Genomic DNA, 22,586 nt, shown 5'->3' with positions numbered 1-22,586 from the left:
AGATCCCTCTACAGTTGTATATCGCAAAAAAATGATGATGTTCTGGCAAAATTCCCCTCATGGCACACTGTATTGTGTTGCTCTTTCATTAGCCCAATTAGCTGCAGAAGAGTAGGACATAAAACTCCATTCATTTCATTTTATTTATATTCCTACATTCATTTAGCCTACAATAGGATATGAAAGTTAATTACTAATTTTTTGAAATAAATTTGTGCATACTGGTATTTTTAGCACAAAGTATCATTTCCAGTAAAAATCTATATTCAAAAAGTATCTATAATAAGAGTATAATAGTTGTTATTGTATGGTATCTTGCATAAAGAGGTCTTCATTAGCCCATTACGTGCAGAAAAGTAGGACGTTAAACTCCATTCATTTCATTTCTTTTCCTTTCTAAACAGGTTTTGACTGTATTTTTTCAAAACAAATATAACAGTGTACACATTATGAGCTTGTTGGTATAAATCTACATTATGAAGTATATTTGCTATTAGTGACTACTAGTAGGGCACTACTATTGATAGACAATAAACAGTTTCAAGAGTTTCGACTTTTTGTCTGGTAACTCAGTGAGTTAGATGTTTGCTAAGTCTAGGTCGAGATAAAACTTTGGATTTTTCAACTAGGTTTCTCATGTCAGTGATGCAGGTAGGAGGGACTGTCATGGAAAAAGCATCTAGTCGCTCGGATGGGAAATAAACTGAGGCCCTGTTTACTACAGACTACACGTTAAAGATCCCTCGACATTTGGAAATTAAAAAAAGTAGCCCTCATTGCACACTGCATGGCTTTGCCAGTCTTCATTAGCTAAAGATGCAGAAAAGTAGGATGTAAAACTCCATTCATTAAACTTTTTGTTTCATTGTAAATTGAGCATTTGCTTTAAAATCTTTTTCATATTTTTAAACAACAGGAAACACCTTCATATTATGTCAAATGAGATACGGTCTTTTTATTTTTCATCTTCTAAAGAAATCCTTCCATGTTATAGAATTTATATTTAAAGTTCATTTTAAGAGTTAGTAAACCTTTAAATTGTTAATGAATACTGAATATACATATTATATATATTATTACAAGTATAGTATAAAAAGGTTTATAAAACAATTAGTGGTTAAAATTAGGAGCAGCTTTACTGTCATTATTTAGTTTTTATAATCCTACTAATTATAAAGCTTGTTTGAATTACTGGTTAATCATATTTTACTTTTTATTTCCTTTTATTTTTTCTTTAATTTACTCCTACTGTGTTCTTTTTTTCTTTTCAGCTATAGTAATTAATGTAGTTTGTTATTGTGTATTATAGATATATACAGTGATGAAGAGGAAATGAAAGGGGATGTTTTGATTAATGTTTGTCAATGTAGGGAATAACTTCTATTCAACAATAAAAAATTAAAATGGCCTGTTTATGGAGTTAGGATAAGACATGCCAACACAACAAATTGCTGTTCAACCACTTCAAGATGTTGAAAAAGAGATGAAAGAGGCTCCTAGCCTAATGAAGCCTCAAGACAGTACAAATGTAAGTTTTACATTTATTAGTGCCATTCTGAGATAGGTTTAACGTTGTTGAGTTCATTGTAGGTTATAACGTTTCAAAAAATTAACCCAGTAATATGTGGTATAAGTCGAGTTCATTGTAGGTTATAACTTTAATAGTATTATGGCAAAGTTAGGTTCTTTGTAGGTTATAATTTATAAAAAAAATTATCCCAGTAATATGGCTTAGTCAGGTTCATTGAAGGTTATAACGTTTAAAATAATTAACCCAGGAATAAATTACAGTCGGGTTCATTGTAGGTTATAGCGTTTAAAAAAATGAACCCAGTAACAGTATAGTCGAGTTCATTGTATTTTATTTTGCTTTTCAAAAACTGCAATTAAAGTAACAATGCGAGAAAAATCTTTTGTCAATCATTTATTGATAATTTTTATTGTAAAAAGCACCAAGAGATATCGAACTAAAAAATCTTGAGAAATCTCAAAAATACTCAAAAAAGCGAACAAGTACTCAAAGGATATTTATCTGAGTTTATTTCCCAATTTTGACATAGGTCGAGATAGACCTTCAGATTTTTCAACATAGTTTCCCCCCTGTCAGTGGTGCAGGTCGAAGGAACTGATATTGAAATAGTGTCTAGTCATTTGGATGGGACATAAAACCAAGCCCCCACATGCTTCAGTCTGTGTACATTAGAGATCTCCCATCAGTTGTAAATCAAAAAATATTACGCTTATGCAGCTGTCCTGTTAAAATATCCTTCATTGCACACTGTATGGTGTTGCCTTTCTGCATTAGCCCATAAGGTGCAGAACAGTAGGACTCCATTCATATCATTTCCATTTTGTCATAATAACAAAAATATTTTAAAGTATGTCCTGTAAGTGTAAATTGGCACACAATACAACTTTGCTATTGGTGGTTAGGTTGGATTGGTGTTATTCATTTGATAAGAGCTCTAAATGAAAAAAAAAGTTGTTTACTCTTTATTGGACCTTTTTTGACCCTTTTGATGGTTGACCTAAATCTACCAATTGAATTGTTGATTTGACTGACTTTTATACGTCATGATATCAGTACATAATTATATAAGCTTTGACATGTCATTAACATTTTCTTTACAGTTTTAATAAGTCTAGATTTGAATTAGACACATATTCATTATCCACTCATATGAGATCCCCTTTAATACCATTTGATATTGTCAATCAGAGTTCCCATAATAAAGCTGATCCTTTATAATTTGATATATATATACCAATTGTATGTGCTGTATATTTCATGACTTTCATAACAGTATTATGATTTATAGGTCATTGTCATATGGTAAGGTTCTAAAGGCACATTGTTTGCTACATTTATAGTACAGACTCCATAAATACCTTCTTTCTATTCTATGTATTGATGTTGACAGGGCATTAAAAACCTTGCCCTGAGGCCAGAATCCTTGTTTCATACTTCGCTAAGATTCTACCTATATTTCGGGCAGCTATCTAGGTATATAACTGATTGTATCAAAGAAATATATATATCAATCTATTCCTTTGGGCAAAATAGTTTGGTCACAGATATATTGTGTATTAAATGATGGGTAAAAACCAAGATATTCTGATTAGTTAGAGAAATAGTCTCTGCAAAATTCTCCTTCTTAGTAAAAATTTTATTTTTGATTTGGCCACTTAGTTAGGATCTAAAGATGCGACTCATGAACATTCAACCATTTGATGATTCTGCCAGCCGATGAAATTTCTTCTTTCTCCAAGGCTGTGATTTTGTGATGCGAACAAATTGTATGTTCTGAGGAACATTAGATTAGACACTCCCAGCCCTTAATTGGTCTCCAAATTTATAAGGTTTAATTTATAATTTCAGGAGACTGTACAGATAGATCATGGAACCATTATTCCAAGAGATCAATGTGAATCTCAGATGTCAACATTATCAGGCAATGGGGATATCTGTAGAATATGTCATTGTGAATCAGAAACAAACAATTTACTTATCTCCCCTTGTTTGTGTTCGGGAAGTTTGAAATATGTTCACTCATCGTGCCTACAGAAATGGATCAAAAGTTCAGAGAAACGCAGTTGTGAATTATGTAAATTCGAATTTATTATGACAACTCAGACCAAACCTTTCGGTCAGGTTAGTCTGTTTTACTTATATCTACATTGTACATGTTTATGGGTTGCCTAAAGTTGGGTTACCTTTTTTCCTTGATGTGATCTTTTTCGCCACAGGGGAAAATTTATAGTAGTTTCAGAATAAATGAGGTTGATGTCTGTCACATACGTCACTATAACAAGTTATTTTATTGCACACAAATATCGGAAGCATTACATTTTTTATACATTATTTTATAATTCTTCCGTTATTTATGTGTTAGAATAAAACGTAATATAGAGGGTGTGTATGACAGACATCAACCTCATTTATTCTGAAACTAATATCACCTTATTATATTATATGTCCTTAACCCCAATATGGTCATCCATCATTTGTAACATTGAGTAACAGTTGTCCTGTATGACCATTATGATTTATTAGCTGTTCGAAGTGACAAGGTTTTCTAACTCCTCTGTGTGTAGGGCCTTATATGGTTTCTATTGGCATCATTAAATTTTTTTTTCAGAAGTCTGTTTCCTGTAATTATAGAAAGCTTAAACATAATATGTCACCTTTGCAAAAGCTGCTAATATTAAGGGCCTTTCAGATAGCATAAAACACATCTGATCAATATTAATGCACATAAAATATAATGTGCCAAATTGTAGCCATATTATCAATATTGTCAGGATTGAATAGATTTTTCATACTATGCATGGAACAGCTTTCTATGGTCTCCATTATAGTCATTATTATTATGACAGGTCAAATTACTTGAAACTACATCTTTGTAATTTCACGTTCTGACCCCTTAGCTAACTATTTCAGCCAATATATATTTTTGTGGTATTTTTCAGTGGGAGAAATTAGAAATGACCTCAGCAGAAAGAAGAAAGATCATTTGCTCAGTTACATTCCATATTATAGCTATAACTTGTGTTATATGGTCTCTTTATGTTTTAATTGATCGAACCACTGAAGAAGTGTCAAATGGTAATTTAGATTGGCCGTTCTGGACTAAACTAATCGTAGTTGCTATAGGTTTTACAGGTGGACTCGTATTTATGTATGTCCAGTGTAAGATGTATTTTCAGTTGTGTTTAAGATGGCGTGGTTATAATAAAGTAATTAAAATAGAAAATGCTCCAGAAGATGAAAATGTCAGAGCTGAAGCTGCAGCAAGGATCAAAGCCCAGGTTCATGAAGGTGGTAATATTAATTCTATATCATTAGATGAGATAGATTCCATCTAAAAACGAATATTCTGTATCTTTTGTATTTATTTTGTCTGTTTTATTAAGGTTTTAATTTGTTTTTTATTGTATAGTGGTAATTATGTTAAATCGGTAACATGTAGAATTTTATGACACAATGACTAAAAATACTGGAAGAGTTGGCATGTGCTATGCTCCACTAACCATGTATATCTAATGGAACTGAAATGTATTGTTTTATAATTGAAACTAAAAATATCTGATGGTGTACGTGATGCTAAATGACCTATTGGACAGTTTTGACCACTCGCAGCAGAGCTATCAGCTTATTTCTCCTCTGATCTCTGAACTCATTGAATCAATTTTTATAACAACTACTAACATTATGATTAAAATGTTCACCAAGATAACTTTCTTGGGAGGACTTCACTTGTCATCTATGATCCGATGCTATTGGATTGAAGGCGTATGAAAACTCAACCAATCAAAATGCTCTTGTCTTCAAAAAGATTAATCACTGTGAGTATATTCAATACTTAAAAAGGAAAAGAAAGAAAGAAACAACTATATTTATAACACAGTTAAGGTCCTAGCTGGTCCTTGGCCAAATCTCTTGGCATTGATCTTTCTCAGATTAACCATACCCATTTACTTATTTAAGGTCATCAGAGTTTCACACGCCCATTGAGATCGGAACCCACAGCTGATGTAACCAAGCAAATGACGTCATGTAATAAACCAATACTCTAACCGACTGTGATATAGAACCTCACAAAACATTGACTTATATTATTATTAATCCTCTTTAAACAGTGGATTTCATTGGTAAATGTAAACTATGTTTCAAAGGTCAACTGAACTTAGACTAAGAGAAGATTTTTGTCCAGTCTTTATATGAGTGGAGTAACTTGATAGGGGAAAACAAACTATCCAAATCTAATCTTTACTCTGATTGAGTGCTTTTGCTAATCTTGCCAGTTTGCTTTTATATACAGTATTCTCACAATAATATAGTATAGGATATGACAAATTATAAAACAGGTCCTAAATTTCATGACAAATTCCTGATTAGATTATAGCCACAGTGTTTTTTGAATAGATTTGGATACACAAATTCAACCTATTTCTTACCACATCAATAAGGAAAGGACAAATTTAAATGTAATCTTATATGATAACAGATAATGGATTTGACTTTGTATATATATAAATATTAACTTTGTATTGTCCGTCCAATTCTATGGTGGTTGTTTGGGGACACATCTTGCAATCAAATTCATAGTATGATATTACCAGCATATTTGAGATTTGAGTCAGACTGCAGGGAAATTTCACAAACCTATAAATTAGAATGTGTGGAATTCGAACTATTAACATGATCTCAAGTCGTGTTTACCTGAATAAACCTACTTACTCAGGCTCCAGATCATATGCATTTATTAATGTGTCCAAAATCAGCCACCATACATCCTGAGAACCTGTTCTCTAATTTAAAGGGACTGTAAAGAAGATTTCTAATCTTTTTATGTGTATTAAGAAATCTGAATGGTGCAAATTGATACTGTCAGTGTCCTTAATGTCTGTTAACAGTAAAGAAACTTCTTTACATTCCCTTTAAAGTGATAATATTTCTGACTAAACCTATGTTGGAACAACGATATTAAATAATTTGATTGATATTAAATACTTTTCACCTTTATTTTGATTTTATTTATAAAATTCTGATATAAATTAAATATCACTAGAGTTCTGATAAAATGGGAAACTGATAATCACTCTATTCTTTCTTTTATAACTTTTTTGAGCTTCACTTTTTTTTAATGACTCATTAAAATTCCTAAAAATGGAAATTGAAATCCCATTTGATTTCACCTCAGACAAACTATTTTAAACTTTTTCTATTATTATTTAGTGGAATCCTTGTTACTTATATGTGATATATAACATTTATACAAAATGTAAATACAGATGAATTATTGTATATATTTTAAGACTTATGTATATATTGTTGAATTCTGGTAAAATTTAAAATGGCAGGTACTTAAAGTGATAATATAATATAACTAATGTGAAGAATCATTATTTATTAACAGATGTCTCAATATAAACTTACAGATTCATCTACAGAAATCCATAATGAAATCACTATGCTATATAGTTATATTGGTTATATCTATAATTTTTGGACATCACCCATCACAAATTTTTTTCATTTATTGATTAATGTTGCTGCAAATCATGTAATAATTGATAAAAAGGTTTGTAATGTGGTATTCTAAATTTTTTGTTTGATTCGGGGACAATTTTTACCAATTTTCAGTCTGTGATTTCATTGGAACTATGGCAAATGTTTTTGCAGCTCTTGTAATATTGACTTCATATATTTCTAAAATTACATAAAAAACAGACATTTGAAGGAAAATTGGAATGGTGCAAATAGAAACCAAACATAAAAAGCTAGAAATACTGCAAACAGTTTAAAAAAAAATAGATAAAATATGATGAAAATTGACTTGGTAACCTAATCCAAGGCAGCAACTTGATCAGCATTTCCTTGTATGTAAACTGTCTTAGACATAGATATCATTTTTACTTTACTGATGTAATATTTTTCAATCAAATTATGAATAAACATGAAACTTAATTTATGCTCTTTGTATGTGCCAATATTCTTTTGTGTGAATCACATTTAGCTTGTATAATCAGACACCATGTTGGGTTTCTTCGTTTGTAAGGCTTTAATGATACCCATCTATTTTCAAGGTGATGATCTACAGTCTTAAAGGGATTGTGAGGAGGTTTTCTAACATTTTTATGTGCATTGGGAACACTGATAGCATCAATTTGCACGATTCAATTTTTCAATCAGATGTCTGTGGTTCCTGCAATTCCACTAATGACGAAGTCACTAATTGCAAAGGGCCTTATGTGATAAAGCATATTTTCAATTAGTGACTTTATCAATCACTTTTTGTGGAATGCAAATTGTTGCTATCAGTGTCCCCAATACGCATAAAATTATTCAATGGTGAAACAAGGCAACTTTTATATAGATATGGAACAACAGTCACTGGATAAATTTTATGCAACGTGTCTCCCTGTGGTCCTCAGACACATGTATCTTACTTACAATTTGCTAAATGCCATTTAAAGACTATAAGTCAACATTTGCTTATATTATTTGACCCATTCATGCAATGTCACGAAGTACCATCAAAAAAGAGAACCAAATGTTACCCTTCTGGACAAATTTTTGCACTTAAAATTCTCCCATTTCAAACTCTTTGTACAACGATTAGATCATAGTTTGTGTAGTTTTGTTGAAAAATAAAGCCATTGGGTACTTGAAAATAAATCGACACAAAACCGGTTACAACAAAGAAGGATTTAATCTAAACATTTGGTTTTATTTACAGTCAGTTTGAGAATGATTATTTAAAGTGTTCCATATAGTTTGAGCATATTGGCTATCTATATTATTACCTGTTATTATATATCTATTGATTATATCACACACTGTAGGCTTGCTAGAATACCATTGAGTAAACCCTTCAACATCAATATGTGTTATTTTTAATATCCTTATTAAAATACCAGTTATATACACGTCTTCAATATGTAAATATTTCACATATTCACTTGTTTTCACTAATTTAGATAAAAGATCTCCAGATATGACATAAGTGTTCCCAGCCATATAATCAGGATATGTAGGAAAAGGAAAATCTGATTTAGAAACAGCCCATTTTCCAACTCTTTTAACATTGGAATCAACATGGAGATGTCCATAAACAGTTTCTGGCATTCCAGATGTCTGTAAGAATTCCAAAAGTAATGGAATATTGGTAAAAGTATCTTCATCTGCTTTTAAGACATATTTAACTCCTGCGCATTGGTTTGAGACCCATCTTAAACCATTTAATACCTTGACAGTTAGGTTATAATATGAATCTAAATAATCACCTTGAATAATATCATTAAAGATTTCACTTTCTTCTTGTATAATGAATTCAATTTCTTTATGAAGATGAACTCCGAATAGAAAAAGTAACTTAACATTGTTTAAAATTCCACTAGGCCATTCTTGACTTCCCCATGTTCTTCTAATACTATCTCGTACCATTTTATTAGTATGAATTGAGGGCACCAGAATGATCAGATATGGATTTTCTTTGCAAAAGTTTCGTGGTTGGATGAGGTATTGATAATTTTCAGAATTAATTTTGTATTTTTGTAGAGAATAATAAGACGATTGCTGCAGAAAATTTGTGTTTTTATGTATATGAAATTTAAAAGTATTTAAATGTGTGCTTGTGCTATAGCGATCTTCATAAGCAAGAAAGGCTTCAGAAGTTTCATTATACACTGGTGTCACTACTATAGCATCATTATGCTTTGGAGTCACTATCAAATCATCATATTTTTTAGTCACTACCATAATATCTTTTTTTGATGTAGTCACTATTTTAAATTTCTGAGTTGAGTGGTGTTTACCATTGGTGAAATGAACGCCACTTATACACACATAAATAACTATAGATAATGATATAAATAGTAAGAGATATTTAAACCAACTTGTTCCAATAAACTTCTTTAAGTTTTCAACAGTAAATTGATTCATCTGAAATTTAAAAGTTGTAAAAAGTTTCTATGGTGATAATAAAACTTATAAATCAGATTTGCACCTGCAGCAATAAAATGAACATAATTCAAACTGTGTGCTATAGAGTAGGTTTTATTTCTTCCTTGTGGAAGTTCACTCATAATTCTTGACCATGTTAAAATGGCCTACTTAAACTTTTCATATAACTTTTTGTATCATACGCATAAAGTTTAAATGAATAAACCATCACCACACCCCTTTTTCATTAATTTGATTTTGATTTTTTTTCCAAGAAAATTACCTAAGCCTAACTGCATGCACAATTACAAGTTTTAATGGTCTCAAATCATGCTAGCCAGTTAGTTTTTCTGGCTGACTTATCTTTGATATATTTTTATGTCAATTATCAAGTTATAAATTTGTAATAGTAAGAGCTTTGATATATTTTTATGTCAAATGTCAAGTTATAAATTTGTAATAGTAAGAGTAATGCCTATGTCTAGGATATAAGCTATAATTCAATTCATCAACTTACTTTATTTTTAATTCCTTTATCTTGCTAGCTTCCTGTTGAAGTGTAAACAAGTTGCATGAATCTATTTTTAGACAGTAGAGTATCAGGTTTCATCTTAGACTGAACTTGGTATATTTACAGTGTATGTATTAAGATAAAATGGCAAGTTGGTAGAATGTTCCATGTATGTTCTCTGATTAAATGAAAATTTTTCGAAGGCTGGGAATATTTTCTTGTTTTGTATAATGAAAGTTTTGCAAGGCTTGCAAATATTTTCTTGTTTTGTATAATTAAAGTTTTGAAAGGCTGGGAAATATTTTCTTGTTTTGTATATTAAAAGTTTTGCAAGGCTTGCAAATATTTTCTTGTTTTGTATAATGAAAATTTTGCTAGGTTGGAAAATATTTTCTTGTTTTGTTTAATGAAAATTTTTCAAAGGCTGGGAAATATTTTCTTGTTTTGTATAATGAAAGTTTTGCAAGGCTTGCAAATATTTTCTTGTTTTGTATAATGAAAGTTTTGCAAGGCTGGGAAATATTTTCTTGTTTTGTATAATGAAAGTTTTGCAAGGCTGGGAAATATTTTCTTGTTTTGTATATTAAAAGTTTTGCAAGGTTGGGAAATATTTTCTTGTTTTGTTAATCTTAAAAGAGATATTTTTGATACTGAATATGGGTTGTAAAGAATTTTTCTTGCCTTTTTATGTCTATAAGAAAGTTGTTTATCATACTGCAGTTTCTGTAATTACAGAAATACTTAACTGTATATGACATAGTTATCACAGAAGCTGGTAATATTGTCTAAGGACCTCTGCATCGTAATATGTTTTGTTTAGAAAACTGAATTTTAAGATCCATACATATGACTCAAAAATGTAATGGTTCAAATCAAGCCATGAGTGTCCTCAAATATCTCTACAATCCCTTCAAGAAATGCTTTATATCTTTTTCAGTATATAACTGATGCAAACATTTTTTTTACTGTAAGTCATGCTGCAAGCATTTTTTTTTTATTCACGAACTAATACCTTTGTCCAAGTTGAAAAGTATGCTGCACTTTTGTCAACCATTCCCAGATTTTTCATAAAATAAAACTTTGAAAGCAAGACAATTAATTTTTTTATTTTTTTTTTATTTTACAAAGCAGAAACTACAAGCGCAGAGAAAATAGCTTCATATTTACAATTAAGAGACAAAATTTTGAAAATTGCTTCAATAAAATCAAATAATTTTAATCAATTCAATAAAACAATCATATTGTGTACACAGTTTACATTTTAAACAATCAAATCCAAAAGAAAATTATAATTTGATCATGTATTATATAATACTATAATACTTGACTTAAAATAATTTAATTTTATGCAAAAAAAGAAGCCCTATTTTATTAATGATTCTGAAAATACAGAATCACATCATATAGCGAGAAGATATAAAAGACATTTTTTTCTTAACAAAACAATACATTTTTTTTTTAACATAAACCAATAATTTTTTTGTTCAAAAAACAACAAAAATAATCACAAAATACATATTGAAATAACTTTAATGATGTAGAATCTATAATGATTCCATTGAGCCAGATCATGATTAAATATTAATTTTATTATATTTTCTGCCTCAATACATTATTTGGTCCCAACTAAAGCATGTTAATTCATGCAATTAAAATTCGCAGAGAACAAGTTCCCATTGAATGATATGTCTAGTGCAGTGATGAATGTGCTACTAAACTTACTTTTAATCTAATCGTGTCTGAGACAACATGAAAATTTAAAAACATGATGAAATAACTTTGTTATAACATGGAAATGAAATCGAATGGAAAAGCTAGACAATCCAATGAAAATGAGCAACGCAAGGCAGTGTGTAAAGTGGGAAAGAGAATATAGCAACAATTTGAAACAATTTCTAATTTTCTATGGAATTTTCACAGATCTGTGTTCCAAAAGACAGAGTATTTTCCAAAGTTCCAAAAGTATCTGAGAATCAAGTGACACAAAATCAAACCAAAGATCTACAGAAATACAGCGAACATAAGGTTTCCATGTTTAACATGTTAAACTAAGTATGATATTATGAATATGTCCACAAGATGTTTGTATATTTTATATACTGCACTCTGCCAGAGCACACACATTTCAACGAAAAAAGTATCAGTTACTATTTACAGAATATTACTTCTTAGATTCTCCACTAATGAATAATAAGAAGAAGGATGCCCCATTTTTTGTTATCCCTTTAAGTTATATTTCATGTGCATTCTTTCCAGATAATATTTTAAAATATAGTCTATCTGCTATAAAGGCACAATTTTATGTAGTAGTCCAAGCAATCTAAAAGAACTGTTCTTTATCTATAAAAACAATGTAAATCTAAAATACCGAGAATTTCAAGTATTTTCCTGCTCTAAAATGCTATGACAATAATAGGACAACGAGAAATTTCATCACATAATACCTATCAAAAGTATGAAAATACATCTACTATATAACAGAAAATCAGCAAAAAAAGAGAAGATTATACTAGCATTAAAGAAGCACTAAAGATGCAATAAGATAAACATTGTGAAATGCAACAGATAAATGTGACGATGTTGATTCTGTTTTCAAATCTTAAAGTCAATTTAAAACAGTGAATCAAAATTAGGAATGTTTTGGGTTCCAGTGGTCTCTGATGATTCATCTTTAGTTGTGTCAACTGTTGGTTTACTGTCTGGTTGTCTGGTAGCAGATGAACCATCAGTACGCATTTTATTTTCTATCTTCTCTTTTAACTTCAACTTGATACTTGCATGTTTCTCATCTCGACTTTCTAATGGTCGATAAGTCTGCTCATTGCTGCATCGTCTTTGCTTAATTCCTGTAAAAAATCAAAATATTTTCCTAAATTCTGGACAAGATAGTGATAAGATTGATATTTTATATAATGAGTCAGTAGAATTAGTGGATTAGGTGTCAACTAGTATCTACTCAGTTTTATATTATCAGCTACATACAAATGACAAGTTGAATGTGTGAATTTCTAACACTGTGTAGAAGTTATATTAATTTGTCATCATTTTCATTGATCTATCAAGTAAAATAACCTTCAAGTATGCATTTTCCCTGTTCAGCAGACGGTCTTTTTTCTACTTCTCCATTTAACAGATCAACAACAATACTTTTTAAATCTGCTTTAATAGTCCCTGGGACACATATTCTCATCATTTGTGGTTGATTGGCTACCTATAATTATACCAATGGATATATACATATCACTATAATGATTAATAGGCTTAAAGGGAATAGTAAGCCTTATGACGAAATTCAAGTTTTCTAGTAGAAAACCTTCACAAAAAAAAAAGATAGCTTGCCAGGCAAGGTAACATACGCCCACTGGCAGCTGTCAGGAATGATTAAACAGTCTTTAGTGACTACAAGGTTGCAAAATATAGCTAATAGAGTGAAACGTCAAGTCAGACACCATATTTCGGTGAAATATTATCCGATCATCGCAAAAATCGATAGGGATCATCTTCATAATGACATTGACATACAAAATAAAAATCAAAAGAATCTGTAAACAATTGTAGCCTGTAGAGTGAGAACCAGTTGCACAATATAGCTAATAAAGTAAAACGTCAGGTCAGACACGATATTTCAGTGAAAAATTATCTGATCATCATGAAAATCGATAGATCATCATGAAAATCAATAGGGATCATCTTCATAACGACATAGACATACAAAAAATTAAAATCAAAAGAATCTGTAAAGAATTGTAGCCTGTAGAGTGAGCACGAGTTGCACAATATAGCTAATAGAGTAAAACATCAAGTCAGACACGATATTTCGGTGAAAAATTATCCGATCATCACGAAAATCAATAGGGATCATCTTCATAATGACACACAAAATAAAAATCAAAAGAATCTGTAAAAAATTGTAGCCTATAGAGTGAGCACCAGTTGCACAATATAGCTAATAGAGAAAAACGTCAAGTCAGACACGATATTTCGGTGAAAAATGATCCGATCATCACGAAAATCAATAGGGATCATCTTCATAATGACATTGACACACAAAATAAAAATCAAAAGAATCTGTAAAAAATTGTAGCCTATAGAGTGAGCACGAGTTGCACAATATAGCTAATAGAGAAAAACGTCAAGTCAGACACGATATTTCGGTGAAAAATTATCCGATCATCACGAAAATCAATAGGGATCATCTTCATAATGACATTGACACAAAAAAAAAAATTAAAAGAATCTGTAAAAAATTGTAGCCTGTAGAGTGAGCACGAGTTGCACAATATAGCTAATAGAGAAAAACGTCAAGTCAGACACGATATTTCGGTGAAAAATTATCCGATCATCACGAAAATCAATAGGGATCATCTTCATAATGACATTGACACACAAAATAAAAATCAAAAGAATCTGTAAAAAATTGTAGCCTGTAGAGTGAGCACGAGTTGCACAATATAGCTAATAGAGAAAAATGTCAAGTCATACACGATATTTCGGTGAAAAATTATCCGATCATCACGAAAATCAATAGGGATCATCTTCATAACATCATTGACATACAAAATAAAAATCAAAAGAATCCATAAAGAACTGTAGCCTGTAGAGTGAGCACGAGCCAAATGTGAACGGACCGACGGGGTGATTACAATATACGCCCATCTTACGTGTGGGCGTATAATGATGTTTCAATTTTCAACAGAATTAACAAAATAACTTTTGACCTCCCAGTTCATGGAGGCTGCCATTTTGATATTGAATGCAAATGTAACAGATTATGACTTTGAAGATAGAATTGTAAACAAAGCAATATGACTGGCATGTAACTTTAAAACTTCCCCTTTTCCTCCTGGAAAATTGTCTAATGTGGGAAGCTGGAGAATAGCCTACATCTAACACGATTTTGAAAGTGAAAGTAGAATAAATTTTTCATTTTTTATTGCCTTCTAAATACGCCATTGTAACTGAGATGGACATGGATGCCAATAATTTATATCAGTCATGGGCATTAGAAATCCAAGTAAATTTGAAAAATATTCTAATATACATACCTGAAAAAGGAAAAGATAGCGGAAATCTTCACATTTTTTTGGGTCCACAAACATTAAGGCTGCATGGTTTCGTAGAAAGAAAAACAACATAGTGCAAGCCCAGGCATAGACATCATTTTTGCCACTTATTGTATCTCTAGTTATCAGGTACTGGGGTCCTTTACCACGTTGTTTACGATAACCATCAACAAACAGTCGACATAATTCTGGACTCATATACTCTGGAGTAACCCCAGCAAATTCTAAATTATCTTGTGGGGTCAAACTTGATCCGAAATCAGTCAGACTCAAATGTCCAGTTTCTGGTTTGATACATATATTCTGGGCTAAAAAAAAAACATATTTTGAATTCCATATAACAATATCTTGGAGGTTTTTGTTTGAAATCAAAGTTATACTGTACTCAAATTTGAACTTATCTGAAATCTTGTGGATATAATCCAACACATTAATTATTAAAAATTTTAACAAAAACTGTGACCTCTATGACCTTCACAAGCCACGTTTAAATATGTAAGTCTGTCATTTTTTGTTAAACCATACTCAAAATTCTTCTAGTGGTTATAAACCTACGAACGCACTTATAAACAGAGGCAACATTACAATGAACATTGGACATAAAAAAGGTTGAACACTTACGTTTAATATCCATATGTACCAAGCTATATTGATGCATATATGCTAAGGCAGACATAGCTTGTATAGATAAACAAATCACTTCATCTTCACTGAAGATCATTTTGTTTCTGATAATTAGTGTTTCTAAACTTGTACCTAGATGAATAACATTACATTAAGTTTATTCTATGACTAATAGAACTAACTATCAATTCGCTTCGCAAATTATACAAAAGGTTGGTGGGCATCAGTTGAGACAAATGATATCAAAACAAGCATGAGGGCAGTACGGTGGTTTGTGTAGGACATGTTTAATTTTTTTTAATTATGATTGAATTCTACTTATTTTTTATTTTTGTTTACTGAATTATCATTTTTGTCTACTGAATATAATTCAGCGGACAAAAATGAAAAAAAGTAAATAAAAAAAAATAAACATGTCCTAAACAAACTACCGTAGAGCAGCCATTTTTTCTTATCTTTCTGCTAATGCTTAACGGTTTGCATAGAAAATTAAATAATTCAGTTCCTCATCATTTTCTTTGATTGTTTTTTTTTAGTTTGGTGATATTTCTTCTGTTCCGAATTATATAGTTCCACAAATTTTTCATCTATGATATCTTTCATTCCAAAAGGCATGCATTATGTAAAATATCAATATATTTACCAGCAAAAGACATGAATACACTAATAGACTCTTCATTTACTATCAAACCATAAAATTCTGTTATGTTTCTATGTTGTAAACTTAGAAGGACTTCAACTTCTTTCCTAGCAAATTTTTCTTTCTTTATCTGTAATCAATGTTTTTACCAATTAAAAATCCTTTTTGATTTGCCCCTTCATTCCAACTTTTTAATGCAATATAAATAATCATCCTACTTTCCAGCAACTTGGGCTAACAAAGATAGTAAAGTGTAAATTAGAGAAAATTGTCAGGGGCAGCACCATCATACTACATGGTTCTCGTGTCCTGTGTTTCCTGTACATGCAAACCAGATAACAAAATAGTATAACATCAATATTACAATCATCTTCACAATGTCAAACTATTACACACTGTGTCTTATATGTTAAACTGCACTTGTCACCTTTCTTGTATCATAGAATGCAGCCAATTGATTGGATTATAGATCAGTGAATACAGCCAATCAGAGTTCTCGACAAAAAGACTGTAGACATTATGGCTTCACTAATGTACAATCCCATCAAATTGCTGCATTTAAAACTCCGTGATATAAGAAAGGTAGGTATTGCAGTCAAGACAAAGTTTGTAATAGCTTGACATTGTGAAGATGACAATTAAAAGTATCTTATAAGATCTTACTGTTTTCTCAACAAACTTTTCCTTTGATAAGTTATCAGTAACATAGTGTACTTTTCCAACACCACCTTCTCCTAGAAGATCACCTCTAGTGAAGTTTTTATTGACATCATACAATTTCCTAGGTGATATACAAATCTCATCCTAAAATGTAGACATTTAATCATATAATCTTTTCACATAGAGGAAGATGCCCATTGCCTTTTGTGAAAGTTTCAATGTGAAGTCACAATCAATAAAATAATTCTTAAACGGTTATGTAAGTATTTTAAATCTCACGGTTCTGGAAAAAAGCGATTATGACAACTCATCTTTGATTAGACTAATTAAGGAATGACCTGAACATTTTTTCAGTTTATCGATGTATAAACAGAAAAAACCTGTGTACACTGTATAAATCAGGGTAGCAGGGTATACATCGATAAACTGAAAAAATGCTCAGGTCATTCCTTATAATTAAATCAACTCGAATAAGTGTTTAAATATTTATCTAAAATAGCAACAAACTAGGGCACAAAATTTTAACTTAACGTTAATGAACTGATTCTAACAATAGAGACGTCATAGAGAACAGCCAATCAGCTGTAGGTCACCTATTTATAGCCTACTGTCTACTGCTTGAAAATTGACGGAGCGGCCACATTCAAAGTTCAATTATTGAAAGCCAAGGTTCGAAATAAGTTCAAAAATCATGATTTTGTTGATATTTGGAGAATGCACATTCGAGGGAATTTGGAAAATAACGTAATCATTCAGTAAAGTGTAGATTTTTGGTGACGTTCGAAGGAAAGACATCGAAGCTGTGTCGTGGCAAAGTCAATCAAACTCAATGATAAAAATAGTCCGTTAAGGGGCAGAGCTTATATTTACATTCCGTTTACACAGATATAAACCGAATTCACGCGACCGCTGTTATCCAATCAAATTGCGTGATATCTTATAAACGGAATCGTGATTTAATTATTTAGCATTAACTACACATATTTCCGACTGGAAGACGCGATAGAAAATAAAAGTATCGATTAACTTCGTTATTTTCATTTCTCATTATTGTGATTTTGTGAATTTTGCTTTAATGATACTAATCCATAATTTACATGTAACAATCGGATCAGTACACAAACAAAGTTAATTTTTATTTTTCTAATCGAAAATTGTGAGCAAAATCTTCTGCGCATGTCCATATTCTCGGAATTCCTTTCCCAGATGATAATAAATCATTCACGAGAAAACACTGGCCTCGTAAAAATTATAATAGGAAACTCCAAATTTGATGTTTTAAACAATTCTTCATTGGCCAGGTAAATTTATAGAAACTATATTAAAGGGTTTAGATATAGTTTCATGCATAACTAGCAGCATAATTCTTTACGTTGAAAATAAACCGGTCTATAAAAGCTATTTTAATATGATTAATATTGTAACGTATATATAACATATAGCATTAGGCTTGGTATACCAAGTGAGTATGAAATAATAGATGTACAAACCATAACATTACTGCTGATCACACCTTGGATACCATCTAATGTTTTATACTGCTTGAGTATACTTGTAAAGGCTTCTGTTTTACCATACACCACATGGCTAAAATTATAAACCATATACATATATAATTCAGTCTAACTGACAGTTTGAAGCCTGCTGAAAGCATTGCGATGAACGACAAAACTGACTTCAAAGACAACAGGATTTTTGCCTCAAAGAAAAAAGACCGTAGTTAAGGCCCTGACTCACAATCATTCAAATTTTAGTTCAAACATTAGTTTTCTTTCTGGTTATAAGAATCTAAAATATGAATGACAACAGTGTATGTATATAAAGTTAAATTGTCCACACAACTCTGTTGGTGAAATAGCGAATTGTATTGGTATTCCTTACCCTTTTTCAAAATCATCTTGAACTTTTTTGACATCTTCATTTTCAAATTCTTCATATTCTTCAAGTTCTTCTTCTTCATCTCTTAACTCAATACCAAGCTCTTCTATTGATGGTATACTTTTCGAGCTATACAAGAAGAAAGAGATATCAATGTCACTTACTTTCACAGTATATATATTATCTTTTAGAATTATCAAGAAAATATAAGGTCTGTAAACTCATTCAACAGAAATTTCAAATATTTGAGACTCCCAATTGAATATTTTTAAGAAATTAAGTGATATACTAACCCTTTACAAGATCTGCCTTTTTTTATTTTCTTGTTGGCTACATCATAGGGCGCACTTGTAACTTTCTTTTTACCAGCACTTTCAATTTTATTAGATCTTCTTGCATAGTATACTGGAACCTCATGATTGACACGAGGACTAAAACCTAAAAAACACAACAATAACTTGTTGGTATGATCAGTGTTTGAACATTTACCTTACCCTACCTTGTTCATTGAAAGCTATGGAAGAGAATTCAAAAATATCTTTTAAAGATGAATAAAAATAAAATAATTACCATTTGGCAATAATCCTTCAGGTGGTCTCCAGCCACTCTCATTAATAAGTAACTGATCTTTATTCATCTTTATGTACCAGTAATACTACAATATCTGAAAATAGTGATAAAAATTATCAGATTCAAAATTCTGTCTGCAGTGGACCTTGAATCTCCTATTTCAAACAATACCAACATGAAGCTTATCCAGTAAAATTTTACTTTAAAGATATATTTGTCTTATATTCAAGATGAAAATTGTTAATTTAGTTCCTATTTTTTTATTCCCAAATGCATTTTATTTCATTTAAAGCAAAGTTCTTACTTTTTGTCATTTTAATAAGAAGACCAAATTATATTTCAAAATCTGTGTAATTTTAATGCTAGTTCTAGAAATATTCTATTTTTACACCAAATATATACGACAGATTCAATAGTATTTGTTCTCTTTTTCAAAATATCATGTAAGCTTATATCAGCATGCTGATGAATGGATTTTGTAAGTGTAACTTGCTTCTTAGTCCAGTACAGTAAAAGGAATAGTCAGTCTTCTGATAAAAATCCTTTTAAATTTAATAATTTTGTACCCACAAGATTCAAGGAACATGGCATTTAAATACCATTTTGTTTCATTTTTTTTTTTGTATGGCATGTACATAAATACTAGTACCCCAGATTATGCCTTTAATTTATAGATAGAAATGTAAACAAAGCAATATTGCTTGCATTATACATTACTGAATTGGGCCAAACAATCACTACATTGGTCTTGTTATTAAAAAAACTGAAAGAACTACATATTGCGATACAAGAGTCACGATAAGATATGTATTGCAAATTCGCAATGTTGGATTATGGAATAAAATTGAACACCTTATCTTGAAAGTTTCAATATTTATTGATTCATAAACTTTATAACTGGAAATGTAAATGAAAATAGTGGTTAATGTCCAACGTCATATAAATAGTTACCAACCATTATAGTCAGTTCAATGAGACAAATTTTTGATTCCATTTGCCGTTTTAAAAAAAACTCCAATTTATTATGGAATGAGAAGTATTGTCATGTACCTTGCGATAATGATTCACAATCGTGGCATGACATGTCTGATACATTGATTCTTCGGTATATCATGCCAGGGCACTGTTGCAGTTTCGACCCCTTTCGGCAAAGCAAGTACGACTAAACAAAAGAGTTTCGTCCCCCTGCCATTTCGCCATAATCGGGAAATATTTCAGTCAGTACATCACTTTGAAATTTAATTTAAGATGGAAGGAAAGTTGGAACTGTCTAAAATTTGCTGTGAATATTCAGGACATAAGTACCCCTCTGCCAAGTTTCAAATCAATAGCTCAACAGGAGGGAAAGGTGTTGAAACTGCAACAGTGCCCATGCTAGCACAGTAGAATTAGTGCTAATGACTAATGTACAGATCCACGACCTAGATAGGGGTAACAACAGATCATGATGATGAAAGTGTCGACTGATTTGTCGAGTTTTAAGTCATTTCATACTAATTCTGCTCTTTATAAATATGAGGATGATGTCTTTCACCATACCTATTTATGGAATAGAAAACTGTAGAAGATTACTGTACATCATGGGTTAATATTAACTGTTTTAAAAGCCACAAATCACAACGTAACTGCGAAGAAAATCTCAGAAACGTAATTATGGCGTTATGGTCTTCCATAAAAACTACACTACCAAAATTACAACACAGTCAAGTCTTAATGTTATTTTGACAATTTGAGCATTTTCACTAATGTTATACCGTAAAATCGGTTTATTATGATGTCAAAATGTGTTCTACTGCTAGAAAAAAATAAACTGATATTTCTAACTAATGTATAAGATTCCTTTAATTTAACACTGTTTACTTCAAAATGTACAATTTAGTAACAACCGACCAGTAAAATGAGTAATATTTAGTAATAATAACCCGGGAATTCCCAGGAATAGAGATGTGTTTGATTCAAAGTGAGTTCCATTTAGTTAAAAGTTTATACATAGTTATTGGCTGATAGCTGACTTCTATCCAATTAAAATAAGAGAAGATGACAGCTTCCGGTAACATTATCAAGATCATAATATTCATAAAGAAACTATTCGTTCATTGGGTTTGTCTAAGTACTGCAAAGCGTCAGAAGCTACCACAAAAAATAGCAAGAAATGAAAATTCCATGAAGGCCTTACTTAAACTGATCAATAGTAGGCCTATATGTATTCTGATCCTTTAAATTCGAAAAAAATGTGTTTGATTAATAAGAGATTAAGAGAAAAGATTTAACTTTCTATGATTGTTGGTTTTACTGTTGTTTGACTTTACCGATTATCCCCCTTGATTTTACTCTCCTGATGGTGAATCAAATAAATTCAATACCGACGCCATTTTGTTGAAATTTCATCTTGAAACTAATGAAAAAAAATAGAATTTGAGGCTTAAAAATGGATTGCTAAACTGATTGGAGAGGTTGCTTTCTGATTATTTTTAAAATCCCGTTCTATGTAGATAAATCTCTGACCACAGTGATCTTAGAATTGAAATTTCTCATGAAGGCCTGTGTTAGTGCAAATTTCTAAACCTAAAACTAAAATAATATTTTACTTTATCAACCCAAGTAAGACAGTAAGACTAAGAGTCTAAATTCTTACAATTTAAGTAAATAGCAAAATGTGAAAACAGAGTGGTTAGAGTTGTTAGACCTAGTTAATCTGGTTTGGATTCTTCTCAGTTGTGTTTTAAACACAAAGCAAAACCATTTACAATAATAGGTCCTATATAGCCTGGCCTTCATTTCTTTTTTTTTAAGTTTATATATTAGAGCTTTTATAAGTTTATACCTGTATGTCGCTTTCATTACTTTCAGAGAATGTTAACAGTATCGTGTTAAGTATATAACTTCACAAAATGAATCAATATCCAGCATTTGTTCCCATGGTTATGCCACGACCTTACATGGTGGCTATGCCTGCAAATGCATTACAAATGGCACCACAAGGCATGACTGGAATGGGTGGTATGACTGGAGTGGCACCAGGTGTCTTACAACACCCTTCCCTTCAAATGATGAATCCTCAACTTGCAGCTGCACAATTAGCCGTTTCTGGACAAGGTAATGCTGTTACAACAGCTAGTACGATGCCAATGGTGGCCGCTGGTATGCCTGGGATGCCTGGATTGACGCCTGGAATGACACCAGGAATGGCTC

The 22,586-nt window shown here is 31.1% G+C and overlaps 3 protein-coding genes across 3 annotated transcripts; 1 reads left to right on the top strand and 2 right to left on the bottom strand.

Annotated features, from left to right (window-relative positions):
* Positions 1 to 1,132: 1,132 nt before the first annotated feature.
* On the top strand, positions 1,133 to 5,489 carry LOTGIDRAFT_235776 (hypothetical protein). The gene is made up of 4 exons (XM_009065307.1): positions 1,133 to 1,194; positions 1,310 to 1,528; positions 3,380 to 3,652; positions 4,471 to 5,489. Exons 2-4 carry the CDS (start codon positions 1,433 to 1,435, stop codon positions 4,864 to 4,866), a joined length of 765 nt encoding a protein of 254 aa, XP_009063555.1. The 5' UTR covers positions 1,133 to 1,194; positions 1,310 to 1,432; the 3' UTR covers positions 4,867 to 5,489.
* Positions 5,490 to 8,233: 2,744 nt separating this feature from the next.
* LOTGIDRAFT_130339 (hypothetical protein) lies at positions 8,234 to 9,265 on the bottom strand (the record flags this gene model as incomplete). Its single annotated transcript, XM_009065306.1, has 1 exon — positions 8,234 to 9,265. One exon carries the CDS (start codon positions 9,263 to 9,265, stop codon positions 8,234 to 8,236), a length of 1,032 nt encoding a protein of 343 aa, XP_009063554.1.
* Positions 9,266 to 11,043: 1,778 nt separating this feature from the next.
* LOTGIDRAFT_235774 (hypothetical protein) lies at positions 11,044 to 21,061 on the bottom strand. Its single transcript, XM_009065305.1, has 12 exons — positions 20,934 to 21,061; positions 19,395 to 19,488; positions 19,118 to 19,262; positions 18,828 to 18,953; positions 18,437 to 18,533; positions 16,950 to 17,090; positions 16,290 to 16,416; positions 15,644 to 15,778; positions 15,005 to 15,330; positions 13,032 to 13,170; positions 12,183 to 12,805; positions 11,044 to 11,627 (listed from the first exon to the last, which is right to left on the bottom strand). Exons 2-11 carry the CDS (start codon positions 19,459 to 19,461, stop codon positions 12,570 to 12,572), a joined length of 1,539 nt encoding a protein of 512 aa, XP_009063553.1. The 5' UTR covers positions 19,462 to 19,488; positions 20,934 to 21,061; the 3' UTR covers positions 11,044 to 11,627; positions 12,183 to 12,569.
* Positions 21,062 to 22,586: the final 1,525 nt, after the last annotated feature.

Source organism: Lottia gigantea (genome assembly GCF_000327385.1).
Source record: "Lottia gigantea unplaced genomic scaffold LOTGIsca_69, whole genome shotgun sequence".
NCBI lineage: Eukaryota > Metazoa > Mollusca > Gastropoda > Lottiidae > Lottia > Lottia gigantea.
This window is presented reverse-complemented; position numbering and strand designations above follow the sequence as displayed.

Coding starts and splice junctions, on each gene's coding strand:
- LOTGIDRAFT_235776 (XM_009065307.1), top strand. CDS start 1,433: ATGCCAACACAACAAATTGCTGTTCAACCACTTCAAGATGTTGAAAAA. Junction 1,529..3,379: donor AGCCTCAAGACAGTACAAAT/GTAAGTTTTACA, acceptor TTATAATTTCAG/GAGACTGTACAGATAGATCA. Junction 3,653..4,470: donor AGACCAAACCTTTCGGTCAG/GTTAGTCTGTTT, acceptor GGTATTTTTCAG/TGGGAGAAATTAGAAATGAC.
- LOTGIDRAFT_235774 (XM_009065305.1), bottom strand. CDS start 19,461: ATGAATAAAGATCAGTTACTTATTAATGAGAGTGGCTGGAGACCACCT. Junction 17,091..18,436: donor TGATCAGCAGTAATGTTATG/GTTTGTACATCT, acceptor TCTACATTTTAG/GATGAGATTTGTATATCACC. Junction 12,806..13,031: donor GGGAAAATGCATACTTGAAG/GTTATTTTACTT, acceptor GATTTTTTACAG/GAATTAAGCAAAGACGATGC.